Below are 22,021 nucleotides of genomic sequence, written 5' to 3' on the forward strand. Positions count from 1 at the left end.
CCCTACACTGTGCTTTCTTAGAACCTCATCATCAAGTATCTAGTTATTTACCTCTGTGCCCCATTAGACTGAGAGACTGAGCGAGCAGGGATGGCATCTGCCATGTTTTTTGTATCTCTAAGTCACCTGGCTCAGGGCTTACAGACAGTAAACATTTGGTAAATAGTAGTTGAATGAATGAGTGAGGTTTGTTGATGTCTATACTAAGAGCTCTCAGCTCCCGCTCTGCTTTCTACATAGAGAGGGCAGCTGGGGCGCCGTAAGGGTGATCCCAGGTGAGTGATGAGACCAGAGGGCTGGGGCATCTTCTGCTCCAGACTAAGAGGTAAAATGATGGTAGGAGAACATGCTTCAAGGTAGTAAGCAGGAACAGTTTCAGAGTTGAGACAAAGTTCAGGCTTCTTCTTCCATTATGTACAGAGTGAGAAAGCATCCCTGCCTATGTGTGGAGGGGCTTTTGAACATGTACTGATCTGGTCTGACCCAACTAAAATGACCTACTTCTCCTGCCCTCTTTCTGCCCTTTCCTGGTCACGGCAGGAATCTTTTCAGAGCATATGTGTCTTATAAGAACATTCCGGCAAGTTCACGCTTTTGGTCTGCTCTGAGTTGAGATCAGAGGCAGCTTGGATTTGGGGTTTGCTTTCAGAATTCATGGAAGTCTCAAAGCTCTATTTTTGAGTAACCCCAAAAGCCCCTCCACACTTGGCTGGCTTCCAGCCCATATCATTCTCCTTCCCTTCATCCCCTGCAGCCAGGCAGATTCAAGCTTGAGAGACAATGGAATTATGGGTAAATTGTTTGCTCACAGTGAGGGGGTCCACCCCGCCCCACCCAACCCAAGCCTCCCTTCAGGCAAGGTCAGTATCAGCAAACAGCTTGCTGCACTCCCCTCCCGGGAACGCAAAAGAGACAAATTTAATAAAAATCTATCTTATTGACAGCCTGACCTACCAGCATGGATCACATTAGAAATGATGCCCACACACACAGTCCCCATCACGCACAAAGGGCCAGGCTCAGTGGAGCTCCAAAAACCACTTAAGTCTGTCCAGTGGTGATTCTTTCCCCAAGGGCCCAAAACATCCCCCAAACTAATAACCCCCAGAAAAGCACTGCCAGGGAAAATTCCTTGCGGATTTGAGATTTTCACTCTGTTAATCTCCTAACTCAATAAAGCAAACACTCCCATAACAAATTAAATACTTTTATTAAAAGGTCCCCTCCCCCAATCTCTTTGATGTGGGTACAAACCTGCAACCCTCTCAGGGCCTGAGTGTCCACATGAGGGGTTGTTCCCGCCTCCTATCATTTTCTCCTGTTATTCCAAGAAGGCCCAGAACCCACTAGGATTTGCTGATTCTTGTATTCTGGAAACTTTCGAGACCTCTGGCTTCCCTGAGTAGATGGCACAGCCTGTCAGCTGAGGGAAATTCTTCCCATTTTTTGGTGGGGTGACAGGCCCCTAACAGGCCCGGCCCGGAGCACCTCTACTGATGCAGTTTGCCAGGAGGAGCCCCCAGCACAGCTATCCAGGCCGAGGTGGACTTGCTCACCGATAACCAAACCCTGTCTCTGACTTCTGCAGAGGCCTACTGCTCAGACCTCCAACAGTGAGCTGCAAACCAGCCGGGGGGAGCTGGAGAGAAGATTAAAGGAGGCTGGGGTGGAGAAAGGAGCTCGAGATAAGGAGGCCTGAGCGGCTCTCCCCCCACTGCTTCCTGCCCCAAAGCTGGCCCTCACGATGCTCCTTTCTCCATCAACCTGGAATTGGGTTCAGCTGTTTAACTTCTTCCAGCCTCCACTTTCCTCTTGCTATGGGTTTGAGGTCCACTTGGGTTACACTGGGACCCTTCCCAGGGCTCCTTAAATGCTGTCCTTGGAAAGCCTGACTTGTGGGGAAACAACCTGGTTTGCAGATGGTAACCCCAGGCCCCTTTAAATTTTAAAGGAGCCTTCTTCCAGAAACATCATTATCTACAGTTTATCGCTTTCATTGCAGGGTCTATAGTGAGCAAGGCTCTATGGATCAACACTCAGAGAGAAACTGGGTATTTCGTCTATGGCAACAATCATGTCTCTGACAGCCCTGGGGCCTTCTCAGCAAGGGCTCTGTGGGTGCATACGATAGGCCCTCATGGAAAGTCTGGTCCTGGCAACTATTACCAGGGATTCTGAATGCACACCTTACCCAGGGTAGGGAGAAGTCACCCTCTTCCTACTGGGCTTTGGAGAAGGCCTTTCTCAACTTTCCTTCTCTCTATATGCCCACCCTGGACAAGAAAGTCATTTACCCAGGGAGGTACAAGCCCCTCAGAGGCATTAAGCCACAGTAGCACAGACTGGGCCCTGGTCATTTGAAATGTCCTCCCCTCTCTTATCAGCCCTGGATGGATGTCCTGGGCTCTGTGGCTGTCGCCGTTTATCTCTCACACCGGTTGCATTCCCTCCAGAATTATATCCTCCCATGGAAATCAAAACAGAGTCCCTGGAAGTTGAAGGAAGGGGAGAGAAGTGGCTGAGAAATTGGAGAAAACATGACGAAGTTCATAAGCACTCAAGTTGGAGAGTCAGATAGCCCTGGGCTAGCAGCCAGACTCAGCTGCCTGCAGGCTCTGGCCCTTGCATCTATTTGACCCTCTAAACCTCACTATCCTCATCTATAAAACGAGGGTTGTTTGGCATGTAGTAAGGGCTCATTGAATGGGCTGATAAGAAGAGGCTCCACAGCTTCCAGACAGGGACTGGGCCCAGCCATGAGGCTAGGAATTCATTCCTTCTGAGGCCTGCAGGAATTTGCTAGTCACTCAATGGCCTTTTTTCTTTTTTTCTTTTTCCAGGAGAGATTGGAGGGGGAAGCTTGGGAATGTTAAATCCGCACCTCGTTCTACAGAAGAGCTACTGAGGTGAGTGAGGTTGGTAGGTAAGAAAAGGGCCCAGGCTGTGATTGGGGCAGCTGCCAGGCCCTGGGTGTCATGGTGGCCCCCAGGCAAAGCCACCTTGGGCACAGCTTGGCAGTTCGTTCAGGCATTCTCAACGGGGGCAATATCAGCCCCAAGGGGGCAAGCATTGGTTCTTAGGAGAGCAAAAAAGTTTAAGATATTACAATGGTTTGTGGCACTCCAAAGCTCAAACCTACCCAACAACATTTAATTTCTTAGCATTTCATTCCTCTCATTAGAAATAAATTTAATTCTAGTTTAACAAAGTTAATTTAAATTTAAAATTTTGGTGGGGGGGTACATTAATATAAAAAAAGGTTGAGAAACATTGGTACGCTCTGCTTGCAGACTCTCAACTTCTGCCCCAGGGTCCCTCCTCCTCTCACCAGCCCCTCCTGCTGCCCCTGCTGTATTCTGCCTTCTCCTTGAGGCCTTGGCAGCATTGAGGCCGCTGATCAGTCCAGCTCAATTTAGAGGCTGCTCTGCCCCAGGCACTGGGTATGGCCAGCGCTACTCCTTACCCTGATTCTCCCTTGGCTCCCGAGACTTCACCGTGTGGTTCTCCTCCAGCCTTTCGGCTCTTCTCTTCCTTCTACTGCCCCTATATACACAGCTCTCTCTGCTCCCCACGTGTGCCTCCAGGGCTACGCCCTGCTTGTCCTGCCCCAGACTCTGCCAAATCCCTTTGCTTCAGTGCTCACTGGAGCTCCCCAAGTAGGTGTTTCCTGGCATGCATTCTTCTTCCTCCAGGAAGCCCTCCTGTCTGCCCCAGCCTGCTCGGTGCTTTCCCTTCTACAACATTTAGTTTGGACCACTTGACATGAAAGGATATATGCCCCTGTGTTACTCTCTCATGGTTTCATGGGTGGCTGTTCTACTTTCCCACCAGGATTTTCATTTCTCTGAGGATGAGACAAAGCCATAAGTTTCTGTTTGCTCCTTAGCATCCAACCCAGTTCTGCCACCAAGAAAGGCAAGTAGGTGGGTCTTTGGGGGCCAGGAAGCGCCCTAGTAGAACTCAAGGTATGAGATGTCACTGGTCAGCTCCGCCTGGGCCCGGGCAGACTGCAGTGGAAAGGCCCCTCTACCTGTCTCCGGGGTTCTGCCTCACCTGGCCGACTCCTTCCACTCCATCTGGTCTCCGTCGTGCTGCAGAGTGTCCATCTCTGTGAAGAGGGTGGGGTTGGGAGCCTCATCTTCCTCCCCCAGGATGTCCTGGAGCTGCTCAGCAGCTGGAGACCCTGCAAAAGGAGGGCAGCAGGTTCTGCTGAGTGCCCCGCGGGAGGTAGAGGCCAGCCGAAATGCAGCAGGACCCAAGGGCAAGGGCAAAGTATTCCCCGACCCACGGCTTCCCTGGTGGCGCAGTGGTTGGGAGTCCGCCTGCTGATGCAGGGGACACGGGTTCGTGCCCCGGTCCGGGAAGATCCCACATGCCACGGAGCGGCTGGGCCCGTGAGCCATGGCTGCTGAGCCTGCGCTCCGCAACGGGAGAGGCCACAGCAGTGAGAAGCCCGCATACCACACACAAAAAAAAAAAGTATTTCCTAATTCAGTAAAACGAAGTCCACCCTCTGGGCAAAGCTAGACTCAAATTTCTGTGGATTGGATGTAGGTGGGATATTCTTCAAGATAAAAGACATGAAAGGATTTAGTCTGTATTCAGACTCCTGGGTCTTGTAGCTGACACTGAAGAAAGACGGAAAATGGCCAAAGCCAGGGCAGCAGCAAGGACAGGGAACAGAACAAATAAGTGAGGGGAGAAAAACTCTGTCCCAACTTGAGCATAACATGCCCAGAGGGACCCCTTTTCCACTGGACTCCACACACTCAACTCCCAGCATTGGCCTTGAAGGGGCAATCAGACATGTGAAAGGATGTGCTTGTACCAGTGTGGCACGTGGGCCCACTTTCTTCATGAGCAACCTAACAGTCTATCCCTGAGCTCCCAGTCTGCTTTCCAACTGCCCAGGGGATGTCGCCTTCTGGGTGTCTCTCAGGCACCTCAAGTCAGCATTCTGACACGGAACACATACTCTTCCGCAAACATGCTTCTCCTGCCTTCCCTCCTTGCCTCCCTCCCTCCCCGCCTCCCTTTCTTCCTCCCTCCCTCCTCCCTCCCTCCCTCTCTTCCTTCTTTCTCTCACTCAATATTTAATGAATGCCTACTATGTGCCAGGCATTGGTCTAGGTGTAGGGAAACAAAGCTGTGAAGGAGGCCCATATATTCTTGATCTCTTGAGCCTCTCCAGTGGCAGATACAGACAATAAACAAGTAAACAAATCCACAAAATTCAGTTCAGTGATAAGTAGTAATAAGTGTTCTGAAAAAAAAAAAAAGACCACGGAGCTATATTAGATAGCATAGTCAAGAAAGGCCTCTCTGAGGAGGGCGTATTTGAATTGGAACTTGAAAAATGAGAATGAACCACTTCTGCATATCTGGAAGAAGAGTGCTGCAGGCGTGCCAAAGACCTGAGGTGGGGTGTGCTGGTTAGTGTGTCTAGGGCATGGTGGGCCGGAGAGAGAGGTATCACACAACATTGAATGCCTTGGTTAGAGGCATAACTGTCCACCCAACCGCACAGGCTAGACACGTTGGCATCATCCTCACCTCACCTCTTTCTCTCACCTCCACTCCCACATTAAAAGTTTTCGAGAATACTCTCCTTCCTCACCAATCCCATTGCCCCTGCCCTGGTTCAATCTCTCACTGACTGTCTTTAGGCTTCATCAAGTCTTCCTCTTCCTCCAAGCCTCTCTATCCCCTCAGTCATCCCTTTGGCTTTCACTTATTTCTCCATGGACTCCCAATGGTCAATAATTTCAACTACCCTTCTCATCACAGTCTCCAGTCTCTTACTCCTTGACTTCCCAATAAAACCAGGCAGCTGATGCCCAAACAAGAATTCACTGGCCCAATCTCCACCTCTTCAAATGTGTCCTGGGGTGCAGGGAGAGGCAGTGTGGTATGGTGGTACGGTGGATGCAAGGCACACGCTAGGCTTTCAATCCATCTAGATGTGGGTATGAATCTCAGAGTTGCTACTTACTCATGAGAGAATTCAGTCTGAGTGAACAGGGTTATTGTCCCAATAAATCAGGTAAGGAGAATAACACGTGACACAGGGCCTGGAATATAACAGGTGCCAATCCCCCTTGCCACCAAGCTTAGCACTCAGGCTCATGAGTCTCTCTGGTGAAAACCACCCAGCTGTACAAATGGGGGGCTTCCACTGTTAACAGGTCTCAGAAGTACAGCCACTTCCACTCATCCTTGCATGCCTTTTCCCATGTTCCTCCATGCCACCACTAACTTTTGCTCCTCTCTGCAAGCCTCTTGATCTATCTCTTATCCCACATCACCAAGAAAATAAGACCTCCAGGCATGAAATCCATCAACTTCCTCCTTTCCAGTGCTTCTGTGTCCTTACCCCTGCTGCAGTCTATCTCTGAACAAGGGTTCTTCCTCTAGCCTATCTCTGGCCCCATCTATTCCCTTCTACTGGATCCTTATTTCGTCACCAGTCTTTCCTTACCTGGGTCTTCAACTTCTCTCCCTCCACCCTCTTTCTCTCAACCCATAAACAGCTCTTCCTACCATGAAACACCTTCCCCTGATCCTGCCTGCCTTCTAAGCTCTGCTGCTCTCTTTTTCCCTTCTCTCTCCTCAACTTATTGAAGGGGAGGTCTACACTCGCTGCCTCTATTTCCTCCTTACCTAATCATTTCCCAACCTGCTGCAACTGATTCATCCCCACCACACTAAGGACATTGACTAAGGCAGAGATTTTAAACTGGAAGCTCAAAGATGTGTTTAATTCAGTCCTCATAGAGTATAAAAGTTTTTGAAATTGTTGCTAATATAAAGAATTATGAGATTGCATATAAAAATCTAGATTTCTGACTTTTCTTGAAAATTCAGATACTCTGATGACAGTGCCCATGTTCCTACCTGACAACAATCAATTAGAGCTCAGTGATGGATGAGAATACGCATTTTAGTTTTCCACAGTCCCCACTACTCCCTATTATGACCCGCTAATCTCATTTATGCTAAGCACCCAAGTTTACAACCCTGCTCTCAGATCTCTCTTGTTCTATTCTCAAATCAATAAGTCAATAAAATCAATCAAACCTACAACACTGTGAAGCTATGGTCTGGCTTATGTCTCTGGGACATGAGTCGTGCTGACTGCTCCCTCTGAACTGAAATGCTCTTGGTTCTTATAAGATAGCACTTTCTTGATATTTTTTCCTATCTCTTTGAGGACTCCTTCTCAGTGTCCTTCCCTGGCCCTTCTTGCATGTCTCACTTAAATCTTGATCTTCCCCAGGATTCCTCCTTGGCCTTCTTGTCTCCTCTCTTTCTACACCCCTACTGGACCACCTCATGTTCTTTTTGGTGTCACCCTATAGCCGAGGTTACCCGCGTCTCTAGGTCCTGACTTACTGAGCATTTCCGACTGCCAGCTGGACTGCTCCATCTGGTAGTTCTCCAGCCTTCTTGAGTCAGTCTCAACATATTCAAAGCAGCCCTGCCTCCCGTCTTCCAACACCCCAACCTTGCCCTCCTCTGTTTTGATTAATAGTGCTCCTGGCTACCCGCTACTCTTCTCCAGAGGAGAAGTCTTGGGCTCACTCCTGAAGCCTCCTTCTCTCTCATCATCCATGTCCAATCAGACACTAACGTCTTCCACTCACCTCCTGACTATTTTTTAGCTCTCTCCCTTTTCCCCACCATTGCCACCACCTTTGTTCAGGTTCTCATTATCTCCTATTCCTATCATCGCAAGAGCCACCTACTGCTCCCACTGCCTCTGCTTACCCCTTCCATCTCATTCCCTATGTAGCACCAGAGTTTGCTTTAAGACATTTCAAACACATTCACATGGCAAACTCCTGGGAGTCATGGTGCTCTTTGAGCAGCACCATAAAATATTGTGCATATGAGTTAGAAATAATTTTACTAGCAGAAAATACTACCAATTTATCTGTATATAGCTCAATGGACTGCATTTATTTAAATGGATTTTTATTTCCGAATTTTTCTACTACTTTAAACTTAGTCCTTTTTATTGATTATTGACACTTGCTAGCAGACGTCAAAGGTTTAAGGAAATTTTATAGAAGAAAATTTAACAATTGAACAAATAACCTTATTTTTTCCTTAAATTGGGAGAAGACTATGACTGCCTGATTCTGAGAGGGCACACCAATTCTCCATGAGATCAGAGTTCAAGAACTACTCTTTTAAAATGTAGATTTGGTCACGTTACCCTCCAGGTGAAAAACATTCAATAGCTCTCTATTACCTAAAGCCTAGGGTCTATGACATGGCTCAAAACATCCCTCATGATCTGGCCCTAACCTGCCCTGGTAGGTTGTCATGTTCTTCCTCCAGACACCCCAGACTCCAGCCACCCTGGACCCCGGATACTCTGGACCGAAGTTACCCTGGATCCCAGCCACCCTGGACACCAGCCATCCTTAAGCCCAGACACTGTGGACCCCAGCCACTCTTGACCCCACATGCCCTGGACCCCAGCCACATCAGACCACACACAGTTCTCTGAAGAAGAGAGCACATCACTCCTTGGACCTTTTGTGCCTACCATTCCCTAAATCTGCAATCCCTTTCCGCCTTCAAGGCCAAATAAGAAGGCAAATAAATGGAACAGTCATGAAATGATGAGACCCGACAGAGAGGGCGATGCCTGAACCAGCCCTGTCTGGGGCATTACCTGCTCCCTGGAGTAGCTGAGCGCTGGGGTCTCCGGCTGTGGACACTGCCTCTGGCCCCAGCCTGTTTCTGCTGCTGCCACCCTGGCTGCTGCCTTCACACGTCCTCTTCCCCACCAGCAGAGCACAACAAACTCACTTTTGTTTCCAGTTAAGCACAGGGGAGGTGTGGGGAGAGGAGAAGAGGGAGAGGGAAAGAGAGGGAGAGGGGGAGGGGGTGGGGGGGAGAGAAAAGGAATGTATGAAAGACTGAGGAAGTGGAGACAGGGTTGTATGTGAGAAGATGTAGTAAGCATGAGAGGAAAAAATACTGAGAGTGAATTAAAGATATCGTGAGTATAAGAGAATTGTGTGTGTGTGTGTGTGTGTGAGAGAGAGAGAGAGAGAGAGAGAGAGAGAGAAAGGCAGTGGGGAGAGTGAGAGAGAGCTCTCAGGTTCTCAGGTACGGTGGAGAGAGAAGGGCTCTGTGGCGGGGGGCAGAACCTCCCGCAGGCAGCCGGGTCTCCACAGCAGCAGGGGGTGGCAGCTGCAGGCTCTGAGAGGACTGGCAGAACTGCCCCTTTCCCCCTCCCCCATGAGCCCTTCCTGCCAAGCCTGGGGGCCCAAGGGGAGCCCAGGCACCTCTCCTCAGGCCCCTTTATAGAGGCAAAGGTAAGATTTTCCTTGAGACTCCCCAGGGCCTCCTAAAGTGCCTCGGCTGCAGGTGTCCTGGCCCTTGGATTCTCTCAGCTGCACAGCCCCAGGGTGGAGGTGGAGTTGTAGGGGGAGAGGGGCTGGGGGGCCTCATGTTCCACAGCAACCACCCTTGGTCAGTAATATTCCACGCAGCTGGTTTCTCTCCTGCCCCAACCTTAAACCCAAACTCCTGGTCCTTTCCCTCTTAGTCTGCTTCTAAGACAAAATGCCAACTATCACTCAGTGGGTATTTTCTGAGAGCCCATGGACAGTGGGAACTGGTCACTTCAGGGTGTGTGGTGAACTCTCCTGGGGAATTATTTTGCTCTGCTAAGAAATTCCTAATCTCCTGGGTTTGGTTCAACAAGTGCTTACTGAATACTTACAATGTGCCAAGGTTGATTAGAGGTCATGAGTGGCTGCAGCTCCAAGGAGCTCTGAACCCTGAATTCACTAAGTCTCAGAGCTGGTAGAGAGCTTAGCGATGGATGAGAGGATGAGAAATCGGAGACCTAGTTTACAGCACAAAAGGCCCCACCAGGCCCCAGGTTAGGACAGCAGTCTGCTGACGCCCTCACCCTGCACTGCCCTGCGCTCCCTTACCATGTCTTCATGCCTGCGGCTCAAGGATCAAGTGTGCCCACTTTAAAGCTGAGAACATAGCAGCAGAGGGTCAGGGCTGTGTTTTTAGGTGCGGGGCCCCAAGCAAATGCCCCCACCAAGGACTTCCTGCTTTGGTGGGCTCCTTAGCAGGGCAGGGCAGTGAGCAGATGGGCCCCTCTAAAGGTCCCAGGCTCTACAGTTCGTACCGCACTGAGGCTGAAGTCGGCCCATTTCTTCCTGAGCACCACGGGGCAGACCCTGCACGCTACACCGAGTCAGGGGCCGTGGGTGACCTCAAAATCCCAGAGGAACACCCAGAGAGAGATCACCAAGGACACCAGAAGATTCTCTTTACTCGTGTGGTGCTTTAAGAGCCCAGACCTAGGTTCAACTCCCGACTCTGGTAATTACTAGCAGTGGGATTTTGGCAAGGCATTAAGCAATCTTAGCCTTAGTTTCTCCATCTATAAAGTGGGAATAATCACACCTGCTTTACTGGATTGTGGTGGCCGTTAAATGAGATGATATATGTGACATGGTTGGCACAGTGCTTGGCATAGTTACCCAGTAAATATCGCTATGATTGATGTTGCCAACAGGTCTGACACTTTCCTCCCTAATAACGGCCCTTTTAAACATTCCAAGGGCTCAATCCTTTTCAGCTTCTAAATACCTGTTCTACCCCTCCCACTCCACCCTGAGGCCACTCCCTTCCCTCGGGCCCACAGAAGCCTAGCTCTATGAGCTGGGTTCCTGCATCAGAGTATCAGCGCATCTCTAATGCACTGCGGGCCCTTCATGCAAGTTAATCTGCAAATGAGAAAGGCCACAGATAATAGCCCCTTGATAGCTCACAGCAAGAATCACATAGCGATGGCCCAACTGGAGGTATGGACTCAACCAGCAGTTTCTGGGAGAAACCTAACCTCTGCAGGAGCAAGCTTCAGGAAACACACGAAAAGAAGCAAACAGAATCGTGCTTTTACTGGGGGCAGGGAGGGGGGCACCTGTCCAGTCATTAGTTGAGCAAAGCACAAAATCACCGTGTGGACTGCAACCTGCAAGTCTTCAACTCCTAGAAGAGCCAGGAGGCATTTAGCACCACCAGGAAGTCAGCGTGAGGACTTGGACCCAGGGCCCTCAGCTCTGAGTCTTTTCAGAGGTGCTCTCTCTCAGCTCACAGCATGGACACTCTAAATATTTGCTAGGTGAATTTCACTGCTTAACTCATGAGTATAGCAGCTGGGACTAGCCTCAGCAGCAACAAGGAAATGGAGCTGGGTAGGGAGCCAAGCTCAAGGCCCCCGAGTACTGCGGAGTGGGAGAGACAGAAACTGAGGGCTCCAAAGTCATGCTTGCAGTCCTCTGAGGTGGTCTTCAAGAGGGGACTGGAAGACTCCAAGTCATAGTTTCATGGTCAGTAAGGTTTTTTTTCTAGACAGCAGTCCATAAACTCAAAATATGATCTCTGGGAAGGAAGAGGAGAGAATCTGCAGACGTGCAGTGTTTATGGGAATCCATCCTGTCGTCAGTAGCTTTGGGGTTGTCTGCCAGCCCATACAGTCCCCCACCCAAAAGATGACTCTCGGGTAGCCGTGTTTGTGGAATGCTTGACCTGTGCCCCTTCGCCATGGTTAATTGGACCAGGAGCAGTTAATCAGACACCTGACTCAAGCCTGGAAATTCTGAATTCGGTTTCTGAGATAGCTGGGCGTTTCCTGACGGTTTCTGAGAGAAGGCGCATGTAAAATGGAAGCTGACGGCACAGAGAGGCAGAAAAGGCTACAGAGAGAGAGGAATAAAGCAGACTTACAGGAGAAGCAGGGGGAAGGCCATGAGTCCCAGAGAGGGTGCTCATCCTCCTGCTGAGCCTGGTTGCTTGTTCTTTTGGGACTGTGAGAAATTCCTTTGCTCTTACAGCATAAACTAACTCTCTCTCCCCCCACCCCCTCACTCCCTCCTTGTTCAAGACAGCTCAAGTAGGTTTCTGATACTTGTGATCAAATTACCATATTAATCATGAGTCTCCATTATATGAAATTCTAGGATAGGGAGGTTTTCTTCTGTATACCTTCTCAAAAACTGCAAGTGGAGGGCTTCCCTGGTGGCTCAGTGGTTGAGAATTTGCCTGCCAAAGCAGGGGACACGGGTTCAAGCCCTGGTCTGGGAGGATCCCACATGCCGCGAAGCAACTAGGCCCGTGAGCCACAACTACTGAGCCTGCGCGTCTGGAGTATGTGCTCCGCAACAAGAGAGGCCGCGATAGTGAGAGGCCCACGTACCGCGATGAAGAGCGTCCCCCGCTCTCCGCAACTGGAGAAAGCCCTTGCACAGAAACGAAGACCCAACACAGCCAAAAATAAATAAATAAATAAATAAATTTTAAAAAAACCCTGCAAGTGTAAATGTTATAAAAGAATGTTAAATCTAACTAAAGGGCTAGACTTAGAGGTGATGGTCTTTGTGTTTAGCTCAACACACTGTGTGTCTTTAGCTGTGCAAAAATGGGTGTTGAGCTAAGGTGGGCAGAGGGAAATTGATGTGACTGAAAGGGAGGGGAGTGAGTGTATGTGTTGGGAGGGAGAGGAGAAGCTGGGGGGTGGCTGAAAACTGAGAAGCAGGAGATGTGACGGAACTGGCGAGGGGGAGTGGGGGTGAGGTGGGAGTTGCCAATATGGTAGGAAGCTGAAACTGCAGAGAAAAGTGGCCAATAGGAAATTTCCTGTGACCAGGGGATTTTAAAGAAAGGGGATATCTAGTATCTCACTTTAAAAATTGTGTATCTCTGCAAGGTAAAACTGCTCCATGGTTCTGAACTTCAAGAAAGTCTGCTGCTCACTTGTATGTGGTATGTGACCAATCTGGGGGAGACCAAAGGAGGACTGAATCCCATGCCTGAGCTGGAGCTGGAGGTGAGGGCAGAGAACAGGTACAGGAGGTGAGACACAGTGAGACTGTGAGCCCAGCAGGCAGGACTTGGAGCTACAGTGATACTGAGACTGGAAGTCGCTGGAAATTCACAGAAATTTAGGCAGAGGTAAGGACACTAACTCTCAAGGAATAAGGTAAATCCAGGTAACATATATGGGTTATAATAACTTTGTATTTATTAGAACGTTCATTGGTTCACTTGCAAACTGAGCTTTCAACCCTAATTTCCCCTTAGGTCTTAAGGTCACTAACTCAGGATTCCCTTCCAATAGGGGTTTTTGTTTGTTTGTGCTTTTGTTTGTTTGAATGCTATGTTGATAATTCCAGGAAATCCAGGTTTTAAGATGTCAAGGGCAAGAAGAGAGAGAAGAGCAAATACAGGCTTCCTTCAGGAATTTTGAATTTGCCTTCCTGTCTGCCCAACCTCCCCCCACTACACACACACCGAGGTGGGGCATGCCTAAAAGGCCTAGGACTATACTCTTTCCCCTTTCGTCCCTCCTGTTCCCCTTTGTCTCTGCTCCTCTCTTTACCACTCCTTCTCAGAAACAAGTTGGTAAAGTAGACAGAGCAAACCACCTCATTTTAAAGCTTCGAACTCTAAAAGAAATCCAATTGTCTTTGCTCCTATGTTGCAAACACAGCCTGTCTCAGGAGCTTCTTAGTGGAGCAGATGATTTAGAGGTAAATTTGTCTTCTGTCCCAACGCTTGCTCCTTCCTCATCAGAAATGGGAAAGAGGGGCTTCCCTGGTGGCACAGTGGTTAAGAATCCACCTGCCAATGCAGGGGACACGGGTTTGAGCCCTGGTCCGGGAAGATCCCACATGCCGCGGAGCAACTAAGCCCGTGCGCCACAAATACTGAAGCCCACGTGCCACAACTACTGAAGCCCGCGTGCCTAGAGCCTGTGCTCCGCAACAAGAGAAGCCACTGCAATGAGAAGTCCGCACACTGCAACGAAGAGTAGCCCCCGCTCGCTGCAACTAGAGAAAGACAGTGTGCAGCAGCGAAAACCCAATGCAGCCATAAACAAACAAACAAACAAACAAATAAATAAAAAGAAATGGGAAAGAAAGACCCCATGAAATCTAAAGCCTTTGGAACCATATGAGGCTCAAACACCTGGCCAAAAAATAGCCTTCCTCTCCCTTACTGCTCATCTTGGGGTGGTTTTGATCTTTTAGTGACCCTAGAGTTGTTCAATACTTGGCAAGTAGAAGAAGACCTTAATACTTTTTCACACCCCTCCCACCAGAAGGATCTCATAAGCTTCTCAGTACCAGTGACGGCAGCCAAACCAGATGTCCACTCGTAAAGGAGTGCTTTTATTTTTTATTTATTTATTTTTATTTATTTATTATTTTTGGTTGTGTTGGGTCTTCGTTGCTGCACACAGGCTTTCTCTAGTTGCGGCGAGTGGGGGCTACTCTTCATTGCGGTACGCAGGCTTCTCATTGTGGTGGCTTCTCTTGTTGCAGAGCACAGGCTCTAGGCACGCAGGCTTCAGTAGATGTGGTGCGTGGGCTCAGTAGTTGTGGCTCGTGGGCTCTAGAGCGCAGGCTCAGTAGTTGTGGTGCACGGGCTTAGTTGCTCTGCGGCATGTGGGATCTTCCCGGACCAGGGCTCAAACCTGTGTCCCCTGCATTGGCAGGCAGAGTCTTAACCACTGCGCCACCAGGGCAGCCCAAGGAGTGCTTTTAAATTGGGTTAACATAGATCAGTTGAAGTAACATATGTCAAATGCCTGTCATGCACTGTGCACCATGCGAAATACTTCATGTCTGTTTATATTTCATCTAGGAGCTCACAACTTAGCGTGACCAACATCCCAGTTTGCTTCGGACTGACCGGTTTTAGCACTGACAGTCCCATGTCCCATGTGTGGGAAAGCCCTCCATCCCAGTTAAACTGAAACAGTTGGTCACCCTACAACAATCTTTCACTCTGCAGATGAAGGCGCTGAGACCCTAGTGCCTACACACCAGGTTGAGCTTGGCCGGTCTTGTTCCTCTTAGATCTTGGCTCCGGTTCTTAACACCAGCCAAGAGATGCCAAAGGGCAGCCATATTTCTACAGCTGCTTTTTACCCTCTTGCTTGTAAGAGCTCTCAAGAGGTTCTCAGAGCCAGAAAATGCATTCTTTCCAGGGAAGGAAGCATGGTACTTGCTGATTCTCACCACAGCTTGATGGTTCTATTCCCTGCCTATGCTCTGCTGGAGTCAAAATTGATTGGCTGCTAAGTACTGACTTCCTAAATTATATCCATATTGGAGGAAGGGGTGGTAATCCAACTGCTATGGCGTATCATATCATGGTGTAACTACTACCTACCTATCCCCGTCATCATAAGGCAATTTGGCTGCTTAAAAGGATACAATTCTCAGCCCATATCCAACATGGTGACTGACCAGTGATAACTTACAAAGGATAGTAGTGTAGTGGAAGGGACACACACAGGTTTTAGAGTCTACAGACCTTGTGTTCAAATTCTAGTTTCACTGATTACCGCTGTATCACACTACATCTCTTCAAACCTTAATTTCCCAATCTGAAGATGAGGGTAATAATATCTCCTTTTTATTAACAGTATACATTTAGTTAACAAAATTACAATGAAATACCATTTCATGGTACAAATTCTTGTCATTGTTTTGTAAGGCAGAAACTAAAGGAGTCACCTGTCAATCCTTCATCTGCACAGCCTGCTTTACTCTCAGGCCTAGCTATGTCTAGCCACCTGCCTGGCCAGCACCCACGCCCTCCGTTCTGCATGATTCCCCTCTTCTGTAGAGGTAGGTCCCACTTGGACTTTGTGGCCAGCTAGACCACCTGCCTGGGCTGTCTGAATGGATTCATAGAATAGACAGGACACTCAGAGAGGGAAAACACATGTGGTCAGTTGTCCTACAGCAAAGAAAAGTGGCAGATTCAGGCAATTATCTAGATGATGCAGTAAAATTACTTGGGCACTGTTTTGTTTTCCCTTCCTCGGGTCATTGTTACTGACACTGGGATGTGGTGGAGCAGGGTTTATATTTGCATCATACACACAATGCCCTGTTTGGTTTGAAAGAAGTGAAGGACTGAGGGGTGAACCTCTACCACCCCTAAGAGAATGGCCGGAACAAGCTCAGCCCCCATGGGCTACAGAAAACTTGAGGTGGCTGTTGACTTTGCTAGCAGGCTTTGTGGCCCCCTTAAGTCAGCATGTCTGGAACTGTGGTCTGGAAAGTATTCTTAGGGGTAGGTGGGATCTATTAGAATTTTTTAATTTCATGTTTCCATTTTGATGATTATCTTAAAAAGATTTCTTTCATTAGATATAAGGGCAAAACTTTTCTGTTGTTATAATTCAAAAATGTGAGATACTTTTACAGAATAAAACCTTAATTAAGATATTATTTCTCAAACTGGGATTTTTATGGTCCCCTGGGGCTCTACAAATGTACAAATGCATTTTCATGGGTCCACAACCCCTTTTCCCTTTAAAAGGGGTTCTTACTGTACCCCAGCTTGAAAGACATGGCCTGAAATTTCCTGTCCTCCTAGGCCCTCCCATTCTCTCCCCTGTTCCACAGCCATGCCATGTGACGTGCATGGGAGTAGCAGGCTGTGAAGAGAATGAACTGAATGTGCAAACATACCAAAGTATTCTCCATTCCCTCCCCTTTGGTTTCCAGTGAAAACCAGTGTCCCATTAACCAGAAACCACCAAAACAACATAAAATCCACCGTTCATGACCACTTCTGTGATGCACCATGTTGCATCAGCAAATATCATTTGTTAGACCTCCTCCAAACCCTTCGATAAGAGAACACCAGCTCTAACCCACTTTCCTCTTCCCTGACTCAGGAAGGATCCAGCAGACTCAACTTTGAAAGGGTGACTTCACCTCTGAATGTGGTGGGGTGACTGGAGAATGCCCCAGAGAGTGAGTGGGAGCGTCCAGATCCAACATGGGGAGCAGGCCTTCCCTCCAGGCTAGCCCTCCTTTGGGTCTCTGATATGTCTACCCCCGAACATGTATGCGTGCATAAGCCTGTGTGTGCATGTTTGTGTGTATGTGTGCACGTGCATATGTTAATCAAAGCTTATCTCTTAAACTAGACACCTCCAAAGGACTCCCCTTCTCCCACATAGGCACGTTTACTTTGGAAAAGTCACAGGCCTTGGTAGACTTGGTGCCAATGACAGCAGTTGTTCAGGGCAGTGCAGGGTTGGGGGTGACTCAGATGGCCTTCGCAAGCGTGTATGTCAGGTCTCCTACAGGAATGTTAAGAGGTTGTTACTGCCTCTGACATTCTTTTGAAGGTTTAGATGGTAAACTAACTCATTTTGCCTTGCTCAAGACAGTGGAACTATATAGTAGAAACCAATTAGGTACCATTTATTATGCAGATTTGGGATATGCTGCAGGTGAAATCATGTCCCTAGAAACAGCGAAGGCTCAAAAGGATAAAATGTCACAGTTGTGCTCTAATCTTTTCACTCCTCCTAAGATTGATACTTTTCTTTCCACAGGAAAGAACAAAAGATTGATGTTTAACCAGCCCAGAACTGATTTCCTCAACAGCAGAGGAAGGCCTCAGGGGCTCTGCTGTCCTGGGAGAAAGCCTCCAGGACTCTGCAAGCTGAGGAGGAGGGTGCCCAGACAATTCCAGACCATTCCTTCAAGCTCAGGTGAAGAGCGAGGGTCGGGGGAATGCAATAAGGAATTCAGTTTACTGAGCACAACACCTCACGCCAGACACTCATGTTTGTTATTGGCTCTTCGGGCAACGGCTGTGTGACCCCTAGGAATTTGGAAACAGGAAATAATTCTGAGAATTAAACTGTGACATCAAGGCAGAATGGATCAGAGCAGAGGTCTCAAAGTCACCTAAGAGGGACAGGGGCTCAGCCTGACTAAAGGTGTCCCTGAGCAGAGAGACTGGTCTGCCGTGGCAGCAGAGCAGAGGGGACTGAGAGGCCTGAGCAACATGGGGCGTTCCTCACATTCTCCAGAGAACCCCCCTGCCCTGCCCTGCCCCGCCCCATCTGGACCACCCAGCAGATGGCTCCCCAGAATGGTCCCCTCAAGAACTCACGTGTCCTGATGACATGATCCACAGTGCTGCAGGCACTGGCCAGCCCCTGCTGCGGCTTGTCTGGCCGCAAGCCCCAGTGGACCTTTTGCAGGCCTGAAAGATGTCCCTTCGGGTCTCTTTTCCTGTGAGGGTAACTGGGGACTGAAAGCCCAATGTGGATGGAACGGCAGTCTGTGGGCACAGAATAAAAGAGAGGGTAGGTAGAGTTACTGAAAATTGGCATTTCTCCTTAATATTTTCCAGTTACAAAGAGCTGAGGCCACTGAAGAAGATCAGAAGGCAAAGCATTCCTGGACGGGGCCACTGGGCTTGATAGAATTCCAGTTCTGAACCAACTCCCCAGTTGCTGGAAGGGAGACCCTTGGCCCTATAGTTAGAATTCTGTCAGAATGAGCAGAACTCCCATCTCCCCATTCTTGCTAGTCCAGAGCAGCAATGAACACATATGGTTCATGACACATGGTCCAGGAGAGAGCCCCTAGGTGGGTCACATATTTAGTTCAAAATGCCAAGCCCCGGCTTCAATTGTTATGGGAAAGCCATATGCATTTCCATCAAGGGCCATTTTTACTAACAACCAAGGACTATGTGAGCTACTACTCTTCAGAGAAGTGAGTTATTAAGGATTTCTCAAAGCTGGTTTTGTAAACTAGAATTTTCAAGAACTAGAGCTACCAAGAACCCTAATTCAGCATTCCACTAAGAAGCCTGGCTGCTATGTAAATCCCCCACTAACTCTGTACACAAAGAGGCAGCTAGAATTCCCTAAGACCTCAGAAAGGACGTTCTGCCACCAGTTTCTCATCTGTATTGTCTTGAGTTGGTCAACAATTTAAAAAATAATTAATAGTCTTTTTAGCACAATTTTAGATGTACAGAATAATTGAGCAGATAATACATGAAGTTCCATGTACCCTACCATATGCCACCTCAAGTTTCTCCTATTATTTTTTTAACTTGGGTTGTGATTGACATATAATATTGTATTAATTTAAGGTGTACAACATAATGATTTGATATACGTATATCTGCAAAATGATTACCACAGTAAGTTCAGTTAACATCCATCACCACACATAGTTACAAATTTTTTTCTTGTGATGAGAACTTTCAAGATTTAGTCTCTTAGCAACTTTCAAGCATACAATACACTATTGTTAACTACAGTCACCATACAGTACATCACATCCCCATGACTAATTTATCTTATAACTGAAAGTTTGTGCCTTTTGACCACCTTCACCCAATTCCTCACGTCCCACCCCCAGCCTCTGGTAACCACCAACCTATTCCCTGTTTCCATGAGTTTGGATTTTTAGATTCCATGTATAAGTGAGATCATACAGTATTTGTCTCTCTGTCTAAGACAGTTAGCATAATGTCTTCAAGGTCCATTCATGTTGCAAAAGACAAGATTTCTTTCTTTTTTATGGCTGAATAATATTCATATGTATATCACATTTTCTTTAACCATTCAACTGCTGATGGACACTTAGGTTGTTTCCATGTCTTGACTATTATAAATAATGCTGCAATGAACATGAGAGTACAGATATATTTTCAAGATAATGATTTCATTTCTTTTGGGTATATACCCAAAAGTGGAATTGCTGGATCATACAGTAGTTCTGTTACTAATTTTTGAGGAATCTCCATACTGTTTTCCACAGTGTCTGCACCAATTTGCATTCCCACCAACAGTGCACAATGGTTTCCTTTTCTCCACATCCTTGCCAACATTTGTTATCCCTTGTCTTAGATGATAGCCATTCTAACAGTTGTGAGGTGATATCTCATTGTGATTTTAATTTGAATTTCCCTGATGATGTAATGATGTTGAGCACATTTTCAAGTACCTGTTAGCCATTTGTATGTTTTCTTTGGAAAAATTTCTATTCAGTTTCTCTTCCATTTTTAAATTGTATTTCTGTTTTGTTTTGTTTTTCTATTGAATTGTATGAATTCTTTATATACTTCGGGTATTAACTTCTTATCAGATATGTGATTTGCAAATATTTTCTCCCATTCTGTAGGTTACCTTTTCATTTTGTTGATAATTTCCTTTGCTGTGCAGAAGCTTTTTAGCTTGATGTAGTTTAACTTTGTTTTTTATTTTGTTGCCTTTGCTTTTGATGTCAAATTAAAAAAAATAATTGCCAAGACTGATGTCAAAGAGCTTACCCCTTATGTTTTCTTCTAAGAGTTTCATGGTTTCAGGTCCTAAGTTCAAGTCTTCAATCCATTTTGAGTTGATTTTTCTGTATGGTGTAAGATAGGGGTCCAGTTTCATTCTTTTGCATGTGGCTGTCAAGTTTTCCCAATATCATTTATTGAAGACACTATCCTTTCCCCATTGTATGTTTTGGCTCCTTTGTTATAAATTAATTGACTATATATGTGTGGGTTTATTTCTGGGCTCTCTATTCTGTTCCATTGATCTATATGTCTGTTTTTATGCCAATACCATACTGTTTTGAATACAGTAGTTTGTAATATAGTTTGAAATCAGAAAGTATGATCTTCAAGCTGTGTTCTTCTTTCTCAAGATTGCTTTGGTTATTCAGGGTTCTTTGTGGCTTCATATGAATTTCTGGATTGTTTTTTATATTTCTGTGAAAAAAACATCATTGAAATTTTGATTGAGATTCCATTGAGTCTGTAGATTGTTTTGGCTAATATGGACATTTTAAGAATATTAATTCTTCCAGTCCATGAACATGGAATATCTTTCCATGCATTTGTGTTGTCTTCAATTTCTTCCATCAGTGTCTTACAGTTTTCAGTGCACAGATCTTTTATCTCCTCGGTTAAATTTTTTTCTAGGTATTTTATTCTTTTTGATACAATTGTAAATGGAATTGTTCTCTTAATTTCCCTTTCTGAAAGTTCATTGTTAGTGTATAGAAATGCAACTGATTTTTGTATATTGATTTTGTATCCTGAAATTTTAATTTAAAATAATTTTTTTAATTCTAACAGTTTTTTGGTGGAATTTTTATCATTTTCTATTTATAATATCATGCCATCTGCAAATAGAGACAGTTTTACTTTTCCCTTTCCAATTTAAAATTTTCTTCTTCTTGCCTTTTATTTCTTTTTCTTGCCTAATTGCTCTGGATAGGACTTCCAGTACTATTTTGAATAAAAGTGGCAAGAGTGGGCATCTTTGTTTTGTTCCTGATCTTAGAGAAGAGCTTTCAGCTTTTCATCATTGAATATGATGTTAGCTATGGGCTTGTCATATATGGCCTTTATTATATTGAGGAACATTCCCTCTACAGCCAGTTTGTTGAGTGTTTTTTTTTTTAATCATGAATGGATGCTAAATTTTGTCAAATGCTTTTCCTGCATCTATTGAGATGATTATATAGTTTTTATTCTTCATTTCATTAATGTGGTGTATCACATTGATTGATTTGTGGTAAAAATTTTCCCTAGGGCTGGTCAACAGCTATTGATCATTATGACTATTTCTGAAGCCCAAGAATAGCAGCTAAAATTTGAAAGTCTGTGGCAGAGTGGGAAATTGGACTTTGTGTTCTTACATCAAGATCTACACTAACTTTGTGAGGGGTTTTTGGGGGGGGGGGTTGTTTTGTTTTTGTTTGTTTGTTTGCTTTTTTCCCTTGGAGGAGAGGGCTGCCTGTTGGCTCAAACTCCTGAAACTGACATACTAGATGCCTGGGCATCACTGACTGCACATATCACACTGAAACCACATGAAGCTGAACCTTGAAGAAGCATGTCTAGGCCTTTTAGAGACATGTTGAATGCCCACTCTGGTGAGCAGATTCTGTGTTAGTCTATGCTGGCTGGTGCATTACTAGGCACTGGAGAGTAAGGTTACATGGATGTCAGTGTCCAAATCTCTTTAGAACCCCAGCTAACCCCCACCTTATCCTACTGCTTGCTCTTCTGGACCCTCAATCTCTCATGGGTGTAATGAGAAATTTGAGGTAGATAAGTGAAGCGCAGCCTCACTTCCTAGTGAACCAGTATCAGAATGGCTGGTGCATCTCCTTCTTTCTCTCTCTTACACTGA

At 46.6% G+C, this 22,021-nt stretch overlaps 1 protein-coding gene across 3 annotated transcripts in view; it reads right to left on the reverse strand.

The window, feature by feature from the left end:
* The window catches only part of SLC4A5 (solute carrier family 4 member 5), a gene marked incomplete at its 3' end in the record, with an annotated part of 97,733 nt that overhangs the window by 74,015 nt on the left and 1,697 nt on the right, over window positions 1–22,021 (reverse strand). For 2 of the 3 annotated variants that reach the window (XM_082852323.1, XM_082852325.1), the window contains exons 2-3: window positions 17,980–18,150; window positions 4,054–4,183 (exon numbers count right to left, since the gene is read on the reverse strand). In XM_082852323.1, the coding sequence (XP_082708449.1) occupies window positions 4,054–4,183; window positions 17,980–18,150 (301 nt within the window). Of the gene's footprint in view, window positions 1–4,053; window positions 4,184–17,979; window positions 18,160–22,021 lie in introns of all 3 variants that reach the window. The other variant, XM_082852324.1, reaches the window with a different exon arrangement.

The sequence above is a fragment of the Leucopleurus acutus genome, assembly GCF_964270905.1.
Source record: "Leucopleurus acutus genome assembly, chromosome: 12".
Taxonomy (NCBI): domain Eukaryota; kingdom Metazoa; phylum Chordata; class Mammalia; order Artiodactyla; family Delphinidae; genus Leucopleurus; species Leucopleurus acutus.